The sequence below is a fragment of the Erinaceus europaeus genome, chromosome 6 (genome assembly GCF_950295315.1).
Source record: "Erinaceus europaeus chromosome 6, mEriEur2.1, whole genome shotgun sequence".
Classification (NCBI taxonomy): Eukaryota; Metazoa; Chordata; class Mammalia; order Eulipotyphla; family Erinaceidae; genus Erinaceus; species Erinaceus europaeus.
This window is the reverse complement of record NC_080167.1, coordinates 67662629-67678305: the sequence shown is the minus strand read 5'-3', so window position 1 is coordinate 67678305 and position 15677 is coordinate 67662629. Positions and strand designations below refer to the sequence as shown.

The window sequence follows — 15677 nt, the reverse complement described above, 5'->3', positions numbered from 1 at the left end:
CTGCTCTTGGATCCAGAAAGACTGCTCCATGGGCACTCAAAATGTTTGAATTATAAACTTTTCCTTGGCTGTTATCTTACTACTTTGGCATAACAAAAATAGACACAGTATAGTCAGGACAGTTAGAAAAAATGACTGATAGATTGCACCACAGTAAAAGACTGGTGTGTGTGTGTGTGTGTGTGTGTGTGTAGAATACAGGTCCTGGGAAAGGATGGCAGTGGACCTAGTGGGGGTTGTATTGTTATGTGGAAAACTGAGAAATGTTATGCACGTACAAACTACTGTATTTACTGTCGTCTGTAAAACATTAACCTCCCAATAAAGAAATTAAAAAAAAATCACAACACATAGAAACTGAGGTTTAAAGATGAATAATAATAATAATAATAATAATAATAATAATAGTAGCACTTGCAGCTACAAGGCGCCTATGGGCTCTCCCTCTCTGTCCAAGACGCCCACATCTGGCCTCCCCAGCCCCAGGTCAGGAGGCTGTGTGTGTGTGTGTGGGGGGGGGCTGGGTAATTGGGGGGGGGTCGGGAGCAGGCCGGGTGCTACAGGTCAGGCCCCCCCTCAGTCCCCGCACCTCCATTTGGGCGCGGCACAGCTAGGTGACAGTACCTGGTACAACGGCCCCCACCACTCCGCAGACGCACGTGGCTCGGACCCGGTACCCAGAGCGCCCCAAGCCCCCTCCCCGTGCCGCCCACCCCCACTCCCACCCCCAGCCTGGCTCCACCCGCGGCGGGGGCGGCGGCAGGTGGAGCGAGCAGGCGGCCGGCTGGAGTCTGGCCGCCGCTCCCGGCCCGGGCTCTGGGTTCCGCGGTTCTGAGGGACCCGGTGGTCCCGGGCGGAGCCTCCCGGGCGCTGGTCCTCTGGGGGCGCAGGAGACCGCGCGCCCCCAGCCCCGCCCCGCACCCCGCACCCCGCGCCCCGCAGGAGCCTTCTGCTACTCGCAACGGGGGCGACCGGCGCGGGCGCGGAGGATCTTCCCCCGGTTCCACGCGGTCTGCCGGCCGGGGCGCCCCGGACTCGGGCGCTGCTTCTGGATCTGAACCGCTCGCGACTCTCCGCGCACCTGTCCGGGGGTCGTGGTGGTGGTGGCGGGAGGGAGGCTGACGTCCCGGGCCGGGGACCCTGTCCACCCAGCTGCCCGGCCCTCGGGTGGCCCCGCGTGGCGGGTCTGCCAGCCGCCCGCCTCCAGGCGCCCGCGGGCGTGGCTGTGCCCGGGGGTCTCTGCCCCAGGCGGGTCTGGGGGCGCCGGCCATGGCCTTCACCTTCGCGGCATTCTGCTACATGCTGTCCCTGGTGCTCTGCGCCGCGCTCATCTTCTTCGCCATCTGGCACGTGAGTACCGGGACCCCGACCCCGGACCCCCGTCCCGGACCCCGGGCCCCGCGCCCTCCTGCCCCGGCCCCCCTATTCCCTCCACCTGGGCCCCCTCCCCGCCCCCCGGGTCCCTCCGCTCGGACCCCTGTGCCCCCCACCCCACGCCGCCCCCTCTACCCTGCGCTGTCCGCCCACCCCGCGCCCGGCCCCCTCTGCGCCCCGGTGCCCCCTCCCCCTCCCGGCTCCCCTCCCCGCTCTGCCCGCGTCCTGGGCTGCTGGGAGGCACCTGAGGGCCCGCAGGTCCCGGGCTGGAGGTCCCCTCGGCCGGGGTCCCCCTCCTCTCGGGCCTCCCTCCCCCCCAACACCCCTCCCCCGTCCCCTCCGCCCCTGCTCGCGGGTGGCCCTCAATTAGTCAAGTAACTATAACAACTCAACATTCCAGATGTCGGTGTCTGCGGGGGGTGGGGGGCTGCGCTCAGGCTCAGGCTGGACTGGGGACCAGCGGAGGAGAGAGGGACCCGGCGAGGGGAGCTACCGGGGGAGCCAGGTGGGTCTAAGGCCACAGAGGGCAGACCCCCAAAGACAGGCCCAGGAGGGGTGTGGGTGCTGTGAAGAGGAGACAGGGCCGGCCGGCCAGGGGGAGGGTCAGCCTCAGCCCGCAGCTCTCGGGCTGTGAGCCCCCTCCCTCCATATCCCCATCCCCATGCGAGGACTGACAGGAAAGGCCTTTGAGAGGGAGCACGGCAGGGGAGTCTCCCAGAGTTCAGGCTCGTCCTGCCCCATAAATAAATAAATTGGGGCGATGCGGAAGAACCCCAGAGCCCGTCCCCCCATTTTGGCTGAACAGTGCAGTGACAGATTAGCCTGGAGAATGAAGCTTCAGTGTTGGGGGGTGGGGAGGAGGAGACCCTGGCATTTTGTCTGCATGGTTTCTGAAGTCACTTCTGGATTGGGGTGGGGGGCACCCAGAGCAGGAGGGCTTCTGACATTTGCTGGGTGCCCTGCCACATCTGGGGAGCCAGAGCAGTGACCCCTGAACCTCTCTCTAAGTCTGAAGAGTCAGTTGATTGAGGAGAAGCACCTGATGCCCAGGCGAGTGCGGACTCTCTCTCCACCCAGGGACGAGTTTTCTCTCACAAGGGGCGGCCTGGACCTTGGCGCTGATGGGGTGGGGGTGTGAGACTTCCTGCCTCAGAACTGGGCAGAAGGTGGAGTTGGATTCAGGGCCATTCAGGACTAACTGTTCCCCCAGCTGGTTTGCCTTGGCCCCAAGGTGGCAGGAAGAACAGCTCTCCCTCTCCCCCAGGAGAGTGAATGAATTGTTTGCATAAAGTTGCCCTCTGCTCCCCAAGTCAGAGCCAGTTGCTAAGGACACTCAGATCTGTGTGCTGTGATTCAAACCATAACAACAAGTGGCCAGGCGGTGGCGCAACTGGTCAAGTCTTACACACTACAGTGTGCAAGGGCCCAGGTTCAAGCCCCTGGTCCCCACCTGCAGGGGTGGGGAAGGAAGAAGCTTTACGAGTGGTGAAGCAGGACTGCAGGTGTCTCTGTCTCTTTCCCTCTCTACATCCCCCTCTCCTGTCAAAACAACAACCACCCCACCCCCCAGCCTTTTATTAGGTTCCAGCCTGTGTCTGGTAGCTCAGTGAACCCTGCAGTCTGGCACAGTCTCCATCTGGAAGGGCAGGCATCTGAGGACTGGCGACACCTGCCCTTTAAGCCTGCTGTGGCCCACCTGGGTCAGGGTGCTGGCTCAGAGCCTGGCCATTCTTGGTCGTCACTTTTTTTCTGTTTGAGGACTCCCCCTTGAAAAAAAAAACCCTGGTGCCCCACTCTCCAAAAGGATATGGGGAGAGCTTGTGGGTTGACTAGTCACCTGTGTTTCTCGAGAGCCTAGGATGGTGCCTGGTATAAACACACCCAGCATGAAACCACATATTAAAAGAGAGAGGGCCAGAGCACACACAGGGTTGGGGACCTGCGTGGGGACGCCTCGCACCAGGGCGGATTCTGGCTCCCCTCTAGCTGGGCATGTTGCGGGCTGAGGTCTCTGAGTTGGCTTCTGGCTCCTTCTCAGGCACTGCTCCTTTGCTGGTTTGGTGGTGTGTGCTTTGTGCTGTTTGTGGAAACAGCAGTTGTTGTACAAGACTGGCCCTGACTGTGGGGTGCAGGGCCCCAAGCTGAGAGTCTGGGCTGGCAGGGAGCACCTGGGTTAGGGGTGTGTGTGGGTGCAGGGAGGCCTATGGATTCATGCTGACGCTGAGCATCAGATACCTTTCCATAAAGACCCCTGAAAGAGATCGTACCATCCATGCCTGCCTGTCAGTCTGCCAGCTTCTCTCTCCTTTCCTCTTTCTTCTCCTTCTCCTTCTCCTCCTTCCCCTCCTCCTCCCCTTTCTTCTTCTTCTTCTACTTCTCATTCTCCTCCTCCTTCTCCTCCTCCTCCTCCTCCTTCTTCTCCTCCTTCTTCTTCTTCTTCTTCTTCTTCTTCTTCTTCTTCTTCTTCTTCTTCTTCTTCTTCTTCTTCTTCTTCACCTTCTCCTTCTCCTTCCCCTCCTCCTCCTGTTTCTTATTCTTTTTTTTTTCTCTCTCTCTTTTCCCTACTTTATTTGATAGGATAGAGAGAGATTGAGAGGGGAAGGGGAGATAGACAAAGAGAAAGATAGACACTTGCAGAGTTGTTTCACCACTTATGAAACTTCTCCTCTGCAGGTGGGGAACAGGCGAGTGGGGGGCTTGAACCCAGGTCCTCATGCATGGTAGAACACACATAGTAGCCTGCTTAACTGAGTATGCCACCACCTGCCCCCCCTTCTTTCTCTCTCCTTTTTTTCCCTTTTTCTCCTTTCTTTTGACATGGCCTTATGTATGTGTTACCCCATCAAATCCTGGGCCAGTTTCTTCATTTTTTTTTTTTTTTTTTTTTTTTGTAAACTAAGATTGAGAGAGTAAGCGATGAGACTCAGCCATCCATGGAGTTTCCCCAGGTGCATGGTGCTCCCATGCCGGGTCAGGGTCAGTACCCGGGGCTTGGTGCTTGGTAAGCTGTGCACCAAAATGTCACCATCCTTGGGTTCTTAGCACAGTCAGGAGAGAAGGGAGGAGGGACGGAGGCAGAGCTCAGAGGTCACCTGACCTGTGTAGGTGCTGGCCTCCATCCCCGCAGCTTGCTTTCCACTTGACGTGACCATTGGACCCGCTGACCCCTCTAGGCAGTGGTTGTAGCTGGGCTTTTGATGGTCACTGAAGTGTCCTCTCTGCTTGCCCTGGTGCCACAGCCAGGCAGTGTCCCCTTGTGGTTGATTGCAGGCAGGATGACCTGAGGGGCTTGAAGGAGGTCATAGTCGATAGGCTTGCTAGGCAGGGCTGAGCTGGGCTGGGAGCTGGAGGCTGGAGGCTTAAGTCCCCACTTTAGGGGGAGCCAGTCCCCAGGGGAGCCTGCCAGTGTCCAGGCCAGCTGCCTGTCCCCTCTCTCCCCATCCCCTGCTGACTTCTCACACTTATTTTTGGCTGCTCCCTTCCACCCTGTGAATCTGCAAACAGCCCCCCTCTTATCCCCACTACCTCATTCACCTCTGGACATGATACCGGGACTGGTGCCCGTCAGCCACCTGCCAGGGCCACTTCCAGGCGTCGCCCAGTGCTCATTGGCTGGTCAAAGGTGTGTCCTGCTGTCACGTCCATGGTCCCCATCCCAGGAGCACTTGCTGATCTGTCTGCACCTCCAGTGACCACACCCCCTTCACCCCAATCTTGGCTCTGCCTTTCCCTGTGGGTCCTGAGCTCACTCTCTTGGTCCTGTGCTGGCCCTGGAGCCCGTGTCCATTGCCTGGCCCTGAGCAAGGCTCCTGGTTGCTGGGTCCTGTGTCTCTCTTCTTGTTATTGGATTGCCAGGCAGAGAGCTGGGACACCTGAGGCTCGAATGCAGGAGGCCGTGTCTATTCTGCCGGCAGCCTCAGCTGGACTCGTGTCCACAGGATACTGGGCCTCAGCACAGTGGCTCTGGCCCTTAATACGGTCAGCAGCTTTCCCTCAGCCACTCAGCAACAAGCTTCACAGGTGACTGTTTCTTTTGTGTGTACAGAGAGTGCCACTTGTATGGGTTATCAGCAGACTCCTGGGCAGAGGAGCAGATTCTGAGGACACCAGCCAAGGCCACTTGGAGAAAGCCCTGTGTGTTCTGGGAGGCGGAGGAGGGGGAAGATGGCCGCCAACTGCAGTTTTCTTTAACTTCTTTAAGAAGTTTCCCCTTGCTTTCTCCTCAGACGCTACCCCTTGCTCTCCTCATTGTGAGCCCCTGTGCTGCAGACACCCACCTCTCCCCTGTCTGCACTGAGCCCGGGAGGGGCTTGTTTGACCCCGGCTCCCTCTCCCTTTGTCCTTAGCCACTGCCCAGGTGAAGTCTGGGGTCTCTGGGTTCTGAGCTGGACTAAAGGCCAGCCCTGTGCCCCCAGGCCCTGCAGCTGCCACTCGGCCCCTCTCCCTGGAGGACAAGTCTCCCCACTGTGCCCACCTCTCTCCCTCCGTCCCTTCCCTTTCCTTCCCTTCTTTCCTTCCTTCCTTTTTCCTCCCCCTCTCTTTCTTGTTGCCCCCGCCCCCTTATCACCGGGGCTTGGTGCTGGGACTATGAATCTACAGATCCCGGTAGCCACTTTCCTCCCTATTTTTTATTTGTTAGAACAGAAGGAAATTTAAGAGAGGAGGGGGAAAATAGAGAGAAAAAGATAGACACCTGCAGACTTGTTTCATCACCCATGAGGCTCCCTGAAAATTCTTCAGTGTGTGGTCAGCTCCTGATTGTCCCTGTACACCAGTCCAGGACTTACCCTGCGGGGGCTGGCACGCACACTCACTGGGGTGTAGAAAAGACAGGTGAAGATGGAATATTCTTCCAGATGCTAAAATAAAGCCACAGTATGAACCACGGGGGAAAGAGCCAGGTCAAGGTTAAGCTGTGGACGGTAGCAGAGCCTCTGGCATCTCGTGTTGTCTGAGGCAAAGACTTTAGACTTGGGGCTGGGTGGTGGCACACTTGGTTGGGCACACATGTTACTGTGTGTAAGGACCCGGGTTCAAGCCTCCGGTCCCCACCTGCAGGGGGAAAGCTTTGCTTGTGGTGAAGCAATACTGTAGGTCTCTCTGTCTCTCCCCATCTCTCTCTCTCTCTCTCTCACCATCTTCACTCTCAATTTATGGCTGTCTCTATCCAATAAATAAATTAAAAACAAAAGACTTTAGACTCTCAGGGCGACACTGGCTATAGGATGTAGGGACAGGGGACTGGGGCCGTTGGTGGCACCTCACAGGGGTGTGTAGCAGGTCTCTGCCTTCTCCTGCTCGGGCCCCAACTTCCCGGGGACACTTTGTGGCCCCCTGTGTGTGTGTAATTATTTCCCCATTAGGAGCCTGGCCTCTCAGATGGCAGTCTCGTACCCAGTGACTCTGCCCAGTGACTCACTCTCATGACCTCCACTCGTTCCTGTCTGCCTGCTGAGACAAGTCCCATGACTCCTCTGTCCCTGTGTGGGCCTGGGCCCTGGTGGAGGCTGGTGCAGGGCAGGGCCCTCGTCCGAGTAGCTTGGAAGAACCCCCTCGAGCAGGTGGCTGGTGACTGTCACTCGGAGACCAGCCTCGAGGGGAATGAAGTCACCTCCCTGGCAGCCCCTCGCCTTTGGCACGTGAGTCCAGATGTTGGCAGGGCTTTCCCTGGAGAAAGTGGGGGTCTTGTGGCTTTGGGGACCTTGGTCGGCGACTGTGGGTAATCTGGCAGTGCTGTGCACTGAGAACCACTCCTGCCACCTGCCTCGGAGAGTCTCACGGTGCCACCTGCCCCCTCGGGGGCCCCACTGAGCATATGGGAGGGCTTCTGTTTCCCAGGCATAGAGAGAGCTGTCTGTCATCGAAGCCCCATCCCACCAGAATGTGTACCGGCACCGGTTGTGTGTTGAACTGAGTTGGGTGTGTCCATCTAGCCTCCATTTATTTCCTCAAACCCTAGACTGGACTTGGGCCACCTGGTCAGGATATCTCTATATTCCCAGCTGCTACCTATTATCCAGCTTTCTCTGCGGTCCCTTGGATCCCTGAGAGAATAGGAGGTTACTTCACCCAGATGCTAGTCAGGACTCTGTCTGGCTCTCCTCATCAAAACAAAAGATCTGATTAACTCCTGGTTAAGCGCACATATTACAGTGCACAAGGACCCAGGTTCAAGCCCCTGGTCCCCACCTGCAGGGGGAAAGCTTCACGAGTGGTGGAGCAGGGCTGCAGGTGTCTCTCTGTCTTTTCCTCTCTCTATTTCCACCTCCCCTCTCAATTATTTCTCTCTGTCTATATCTAATAAGAGATAAAGTAAAATAGATTTTTTTAAAAGAATTATTGAATAAAGAAGGTTGTGGTGGTAAAATACACTCTGCATGAAACGTGCTTTTTAAAAAATTTGTTCTTTAAATTCTGTTTGATAGGCCAGAGAGAAATTGAGAGGAGAGGGGGAAATAGAGAGGGAAAGAGACAGAGAGACAGAGAGACACCTGCAGCCCTGCTTCACTGCTCTTGAAGCCTCCCCCCTGCAGGAAGGCTGACATGAGCTCCTTTGAACCTTCTGAAGTGGTCCCTAGTCACTCACATGGTTGTGTGAACCTCCCGGACAGAAACTCAGCACTGTCGTCCAGCTGCAGTTCCTCACCCTTCAGCCTCCCCCCAGCTCCCCAGTCCGTGTTCCCCAGAAACAGCATTCTCCTCTTTCATCAGGAGGAGAATTTGCAGGGTTTGTTTTGGATTTTGAGATTTTTTTAGACTTGAGAGTTTTTCTTCTGTGAGAATTGAGAAAAACACCTGGCAGAACAACAGAGGAACCTGAAAGAAAAAAAAAAAAGAACAAAGAAAAAAAAAGTGTTGTTTTTAAAACTTCACTTGCATCTCTGCTCTCAAGCCGGGGGTGAAGGGGTGGGGGTGGGCGCTTTCTGCCCAGGAGAGGGGCAGCCCTGCCTGGAACACACAGGAGCTGAAAACTTCTGCTTCCCGTCCGCCTGAGATGGGGACTGCTGAGGCAGGCAGAGGAGGCAGGCTGTCTCCTCTCTTGGAGACACTTTGGAGGGTGACTTCATTACCTAGTTCCCTTAAGCTGTCTTGAGTCACAAAAGTGGTTGAAGAAAACAGATTCGTGGAAATGAAATGTCTTGAGGTAGCACAGTGGATACAGCTTTGGACTCTCAAGCATGAGGCCCTGAGTTAGATCCCCAACATCACATGTGGCTGAAGTGATACTCTGGTTCTCTCTCTCCTTCATTCCCTCCTTCTCCTCACCCCTTCTATTAATAAATATGTACATATTAAAAATTAATAACACTCCCCACGGTTTTTACCACAACAGAAACTCCACAGCAGTGCAAAGCTCATACTGTTCTGGTCGTCAGTTTTGGGAAGACAGGCTTTGCTTTTGCCACATGGGGGTAGGACTAAGATGGAAAGCCCTCAGAGCCCCCTTCGTGCCCACCTGTGGCAAACAGGGCTTGAACCCAGAGCCTTCAGACTGGATGTCTCCTGTGCAAACCCCCTTTTGCTTCTCACCACTTGCAGGGACCTGGTGGTCCAGGCTGAGCCCCTCTGCATGGTGCTGGTGGGCTGGCCCTGTGGGGGTGGGGTGGGGAGGGGGGGCGCTGCACGATGCTGTCTGACAGATCCAGGCTCCCACTCGGGTCCTGAGCAGTGACCAGTGACCCTGCAAACATTTCTGTTCAATGTCACACCCATCTCCCTTCTTCTCTTCCCTTCTCTTCCCTTCTCTTCCCTTCTCTTCCCTTCCCTTCCCTTCTCTTCCCTTCCCTTCCCTTCCCTTCCCTTCCCTTCCCTTCCCTTCCCTTCCCTTCCCTTCCCTTCTCTCTCTCTTTTTTTTCTTTTATGGGGTAGGGGTTAATGGTTAACGGTTGTTAACACGTGGGTACAATTTCTCATCTTCCTGTGACAGGTGTCTGCAAAAACACTGTCACCCCTGACGTAGGTCCTTTTCTACCATCATGCACCGGGACCTGAAAGCTGGCTCCGTCATCCCCTTCCTGCTCCCTTTCTCCAGGGTCCTTTGCTTTGGTGCAGTCCACCAAACCAGTCCAAGTTCTGCTTTGTGTTTTCCCTTCTGTTCTTATTTCTCCACTTCTGTCTGTGAACGAGACCCTCAACTCTTCACCCTTCTCTTTCCGGCTGATCTCATGTCACATGATTCTTCAAACTCCATCCATCCAAGGTGAGCTGAAGAAGGTGGCTTCATTCATCAAACCCAGGCTCCTCCCACCTTCCTTCTTTGGGCTCCTTTTCTTGAAGGAGAGAGGGAAGAGTCACCTTCCAGGTCTCTGTGAACCCCAAGTGCCCCTGCTCTGTCCTCCTGGGCTCTCCCCTTCCCTTCTTTCCAGGTGTTGGCTTCCTGTTTCCTCAGAGGCCACTGTGTGTCCTGCTTGCCACAGAGTTCCTGCTCAGCTCCCAGTGGCCCTTTGGGTGCAGGCTGGGCCAGCCTGGTGTTCACGACTGCTTGCTCGCTCTCCTTCCTCCTTCTGTCCTTCTTTCTCTGTTGCCTCCCACCTCCTTCTGCCTCTCCTCCTTGGTATCAGGCCTGGACCCACCAGGGCTGCATGCTGTCACCCTGTCCCACTGGTGGGTGCAGGGCCCATGGGCTGTGGAGCTAGCTGACCTCCCCCCCACCCCCCCATAGTGTGGCTGGAGCTATGGGCTGGCTTTCCCACAGCATCAGTCTGAGGGATCTTTTTTTTTTCTTTATTGATTGGGTAGATACAGAGAGACATTGAGAAAGGACGAGAGAGATAGAAAGGGAGAAAGAGAGACACCTGCTTCATCTCTAGGGAAACTTCCTCTCTGCAGGTGGGGCCTGGGGATTGAACCTGGGTCCTTGAACATTGTAACGTGTGCTCAACCAGGTGCCCCACACCCAGCCCCAAATTTTAGGGTTCTTCTCTTTCTCTTTTGGTGTGTGTATACATTCACACAGTCCATCTTCACAGTGGGATGTGACTCTTCTCCTGGGGAACAGTGCAGGAGAAGGAAGCAGAGTCTTGGAACTGACTTCCTTTTTTTTTTTTTTTTTTTAATATATAGATTTCTTTCCTTATTGGAAAATGATTCATGAACCCTAAAAAAAGGAGCGGATAGCAGCACAGCCAGCTAGCTGAGCTGCCCAGATGGTCTCCTGTGTGACAGAGACATCGTATCTTGGGTAGAAAAACCTATAGATGTGTCTGTTGGCCTTATTCAGGGAATAAGTATTCAGAGGTTATAGGTGGTGTGGAAATAGCCAGGCCATCAGCATCCCCTCCCAAAATGCAGTGCTGGGGAAATAGGAACCCAGGGGTATCAGGCCCAGGGAGGGAGCCCTGTGGAAGAGAAGGAATCTGAGCCCCCACCCCCAGACCAGCCTCCACCCTCCACACATCCTGGACAGAGGGCTGCAGCTGGGATGCACATGTCTGTGGCTGTCCAGCCCTCCTCCAGTTTCTGTGTCCCCCAGATGCTGCCACGCGGGAGGCTGACCATGGCCTCAGAGAGCCAGCTTGTGTCAGTGTCTCTGAAGTCCTCCATCAGACACACCCCCCATCGACCTTCCTTCCTTCCTTCCTTCCTTCCTTCCTTCCTTCCTTCCTTCCTTCCTTCTTCTGTGTCCATCAGGAAATGGCCCAGGTCAGTGGGTATGTCCCGAGGACCCGTCCAAAACCTTTCTAGAACATTCACCGCTCTCACTGTCACAGGTGCTGTGCAGGCCACTGACTGGGGCTGGGGTTGAGAATCATGGTGGGTTCAAACTGGACATCGATCACCTGGTGAGGATGGAGGGGAGAGGACGCCAAGAGTGGCGTCCAGGAGGTCCAGGAGGGGTTGCGACTTAGCCTGGGAGCCTTTGCTCTTGCAGGTTCTGGAGAGTGAGGAGTGGGCTGAGAGGGGCCCAAGGCCTGAGAGCAAGAGATTCAGCCCCGACAGCTTGTGCCTGTGCTGCCGGCAGCCGCAGGGCCCACAGTCTGGCCCTGGGTGGGGCTGGTGGCCTAGCGAGTGGGGCTCACCAGCAGAGGCCTCTGCTCTCACAAGGCCCGCAGCTCTGGGTCTTTGTCGTCAGGCCTGTGACACACAGGGTGGGACCAGGTGACCACTGGGAATCCGCTTCCCTTCATCTCTCCTTCCCTTCCCTCTGCACCCCACTGCCCTCTTTTCCCCTTCCCTCCCATTCCTTCCTTCCTTCCTTCCTTCCTTCCTTCCTTCCTTCCTTCCTTCCTTCCTTCCTTCCTTTCCTGCCTACCTGCCTCCCATCCTCCCTCCCTTCTTCCATTCCTTCCTTCCCTCCTTCTTTTCTTCTTTCTTCTTTCATCAGAGCTCTGCTCAGCCCTGGCTGCTGGTAGTGGGGGTGGGTGGGGTGGGGGTGGGATTGAACCTGAGCCCTGGGAGCCACAGGTATGAGAGAATGTGTTTGCACAACCATTATGCTATCTCCTCCATCCCTGCTTCCCTTCTTTCTGAAGTTGGGGTCCCATGTGTGACTTCACTCCTGGGTCACGGTGTCGCTCATAGAGAGAGACAGAGAGACACCACAGCCCTGGAGCTTCCCCCGGCACTGTGGCACTCCTGTGTGGTGCTGAGGCTCAGACCCGGCTTGTGCGTGCAGCAAGGCAGGTGTCCTGCCTGTGAGCTCTCTCTCTCTCTGTCTGTCTCTCTCTGTCTCTCTCTCTCTGGCTCCTGCTGTGTATTTTTTCTTTCAGGGCACTTTGGGTCAGATTTCTGTTTAGGGAAGGCAGTAGTTAAGAATTTTTCAAGAACAGTGTTGGCCACTTTGATGAGAAAAAGGGATTTGTGTGTGAAAGGGAATCGGAGTGCTCAAAGGAACAGAGGAGAAGTCTGAAAAGAGACACCGGAGACGGCAGAGGAACCTAGATTAACCACCCTTCCCCTTGTCCCTCGGTCCTTGAATCATCCTTTCTGAGGACAGAGGGTCTTGTAGGCTGAGCATGGGTCGGAGGTGTGCACAGGTGCTGAGGCGGGGTCTCCTGATGGTGTCCTGGGGACGTGGGGACCTACTCTCCACCTGGGTGTGGGGGGCACACAGTCCCCCAGAAGAGACCAGACTGCCCTAGGAGGGGGGTATAGGTGTTCAGCAAGGAATAAAAAGCAGCTGTCACCCGCCTGGACTGAGGCCAGAGAAACACGTGTTTCTCTTCCTGAGGGCTCACTTGTCACCACAGAAACTGTCATGTCCTGTCCCATTGAGCCTCAGAAGCAGCACCATGGACAGTGGTGGCGGGCCTGGCTGGCCTCACAGCCGGGCACCTGCTTCCCCATGGAGTGCTGACTGCTGGTCGGTCCCTTAGCCAGGCACGTCTCCACTGTCTCTGGGTCCTTCGTGCCTCCCCTGCCCCCACGCCCCTCCACCTGTCACGCAAACCAAGACTGAGAAGACGTTGCCTTGGTGTCTGGGCATCTTCTGCCTCTGCGCCTGGACCAGATTCCAGAGGGAAAGTGAGTCAGCGCATCCTGCCCCTTGGAAGGGCACGCGCTGACCCCCAAGTCCCTGTCCTCTCATGGGAGGCTCTGCAGAGCAGGTGTGCTCACTTTCAACCCCCTGCTCTCCAAGGAGCTGGCCATCCGTCCCCCCAACTCTGCTCTGTGCCCCCTGTGCCTGCCCAGAGGGGGCCACTGCAGCCAGCAGAGCCGGCAGCACCTGTGCTGAATGAGGAAGACGCTTGGCTGGCAGATGGGGAGGCGGTGGCTCAGCCTGTGCCCGGCAGCACCTCTGCTCAGAGGGCCCCTCTGCCCATCAGGGTTGTCATGAGGGTAGAGGGGGGACCCAGAAAGAGTGGGGTATCAGGACCTTCTCTGTGGGAGAAGGGACTCCGGGCAATCTTTCTGGATTTGCTTCTAACTCACTGAGTTTCTTTTCTTTTCTTTTCTTTTTTAATTTTACTTTGTTATCTTTATTTATTGGATAGAGGCAGCAAGGAATTGAGGATGGGAGAGATTGAGAGACAGAGAGACATCTGCAGTCCTGCTTCACTTGCAAAGCTTTTCCCCCCACAGGTGGGGAACGGAGGCTCGAACCCAGGTTCTTGGGCTCTGTAACTTGTACACTTAAGCAGGTGTGCCGCCACCAGGGCCCTAACTCACTGGTTTCCCTTCCGACTCGGGGCTCCCTTTCACCTCCAAGGTGATGCAGGTCTCAGCAGAGGACAGTCCTCTCTCCGTTCTCCTTGGGAGACGCAGCCAAAGGGTGCTAATCAGCTTTGACGGCTGGAGCCCTCCTTGTGCCTGAGAGAGACACCACCCCATGTGTCACTTCACTGCCCGGTGGCCTTTCGCACCTTGGCCCTAGAGGGGAGAAGCACTGCCCATTCCCCTCAGAGGGTTCCAGGGCCTGTGCTTGGTGACTCACCCTCCCTTGAGCGCTGTGTGTGTCTGGGCTGAATCATTTCTTCTTCAGTCTGAATGCTGAGCAGCCAGTGAGTGAGCTCTCCTCAGCCTGCGCCTGTGTGTGTGACAAGGCCGTCAGTCAGTGTGTCACCCCCCAGCCGCAGCTCCGACGACAGTGGAGAGTGACATAGTGACACGTTTCCTTCCCGAGTGACTTGTCTGTGGGGCACAGATCACACCTTTTGTTGCTAGGTTTTGTCTTCCTCTCTGATGAGCTGCAGTGCTCCCCAGTGGCCGCCAGAGGGCAGAGGCTTTGCACAGCCCCCAGGTCTCTGACTGTAGGGCCGGGTCCTCTGTGACATTTTACATTTTAAAGGAGCAGAAATATTGAGAAGGGAGTGAGGTTTTGACTGAAGAGAGAGGTTCAGAGTTTAGTTTCTGTCTCTCCCTGTTTTTTTTTCTCCTGACATTTATTTATTTATTTTCCTTTATTGGAGGATTAATGTTTTACATTCAACAGTAAATACAATAGTTTGTACATGCATAACCTTTCTCAGTTTTCCACATAACAATACAACCCCATTAAAAATTTTAATGTTTTTTATTTTACTAGACCATTTTATTAAACTAGACCACACCTCAGCTCTGGCTTAGGGTGGTGCTGGGGATTGAACCTGGGACCTTGGGGTCTTAGGCATGAAAGTCTTTGCATTACCACTCTTCCCACAAGTGCATTTAATTTTTTAACCTTATTTATTTAATTTTACAGGACAGAGAGAAATTGAGAGGGAAGGGGAATAGAGAGGGAGAGGGACAGAGACACCTGCAGCCCTGCTTCACCACTGTAAAGCTTTTCCCCTGCAGGTGGGGACCAGGGACTTGAACCTGGGTCCTCCTACATTGTAACATGTGTGCTCAACCAAGGTGTGCCACCACCCGGCCTCCACAAATGCATTAAAAAAAAAAATCTCCTCTCACCTCCTCTCTCCCTGCCCTGCCTCTTCTTCTCTGCTTCTTTGTCCTCCCTGCTCCCCCCACTTGTGTTACTTTCTTGGGGTTTGCACAGCTGGGTGTCAGGTCAGGATGGGTGTGGTTGTCGGGCATTAAGCCAACCCCCCCCCCTGCATTGCTGATATTATGGCATAGCTACATGATTATTGTTTTGCCTGAAGGATCCCCACCCATCCCATTCCTTTGATCTGTCTTCTTTGAGACCCGCCCTGCCTGCAGGGTAACATTAATCCCACAAGTTAAAACCCTCTCAACAGTTGCTAAGGAAGTTTCTACCTTCACAGCCCCCTTTTGCCTTTCTCCACCCCCCTTTCCTAGCCATTTCCATTACCATTGCATTACCACCCTGCCACGAGTTCAAGACTCTCTCTCCCGAGTTGCTGAGTGAGTAGCAGCCCAGGGTGGCTCCAGTGGAGTTCTCTCCAACCCAGAGAGCACGTGCCCAGGGAAGAGGCACCTCCCCATGCTAGCCCGGCATGTGGCTATGGGCACTCAGACCCCCAAGGGTGGCTGGGCCACCTCTGGAAGGGAAATCGGAAAGTGAGGTGAGAGGCTTGGTATGACCCCGGTGCTCTGTGCAGCTTGCCATTTGCTCCAAGGTCTGGCTGTGGCGTGTGCCTGGCTTGGCCTCTGGCTTTGGACGAGAGCATGGACCTGACCCAGTCTGCCAGGCTCTGCTGTGGTGACAGGAAGCCCCGTCTAGACATGGAGAAGACAAGCAGAGCCAATGCCCAGTCCTCTTCCCTACCACAACGCCCCTCTCCATGGGGTGGGGGGGCTATGCCCAGTCTTCTTCTCCCCAGCCTCCCCCTCTGTGGAAGCTGACGAAGACCAGAGGAGCACTGGGCTGGGCGCCATGTGGGAGAGGCAGAAGAGAAACACACAGCTGGCTTCACTTTTTTTTTTTTTCTTCCAGGGTTATCTCTGGGGCTCAGTGCAAG

The 15677-nt window shown here is 55.6% G+C and overlaps 1 protein-coding gene across 1 annotated transcript in view; it reads left to right on the top strand.

Moving 5' to 3' along the window:
- The first annotated feature begins 792 nt into the window (after positions 1–792).
- Positions 793–15677, top strand: part of CNIH3 (cornichon family AMPA receptor auxiliary protein 3) — a 53980-nt gene continuing 39095 nt past the window's right edge. Inside the window, exon 1 of the mRNA XM_007526569.3 lies at positions 793–1350. Within this exon, the coding sequence (XP_007526631.1) occupies positions 1270–1350 (81 nt within the window). The 5' untranslated portion in view covers positions 793–1269. The remainder of the gene's footprint in view (positions 1351–15677) is intronic.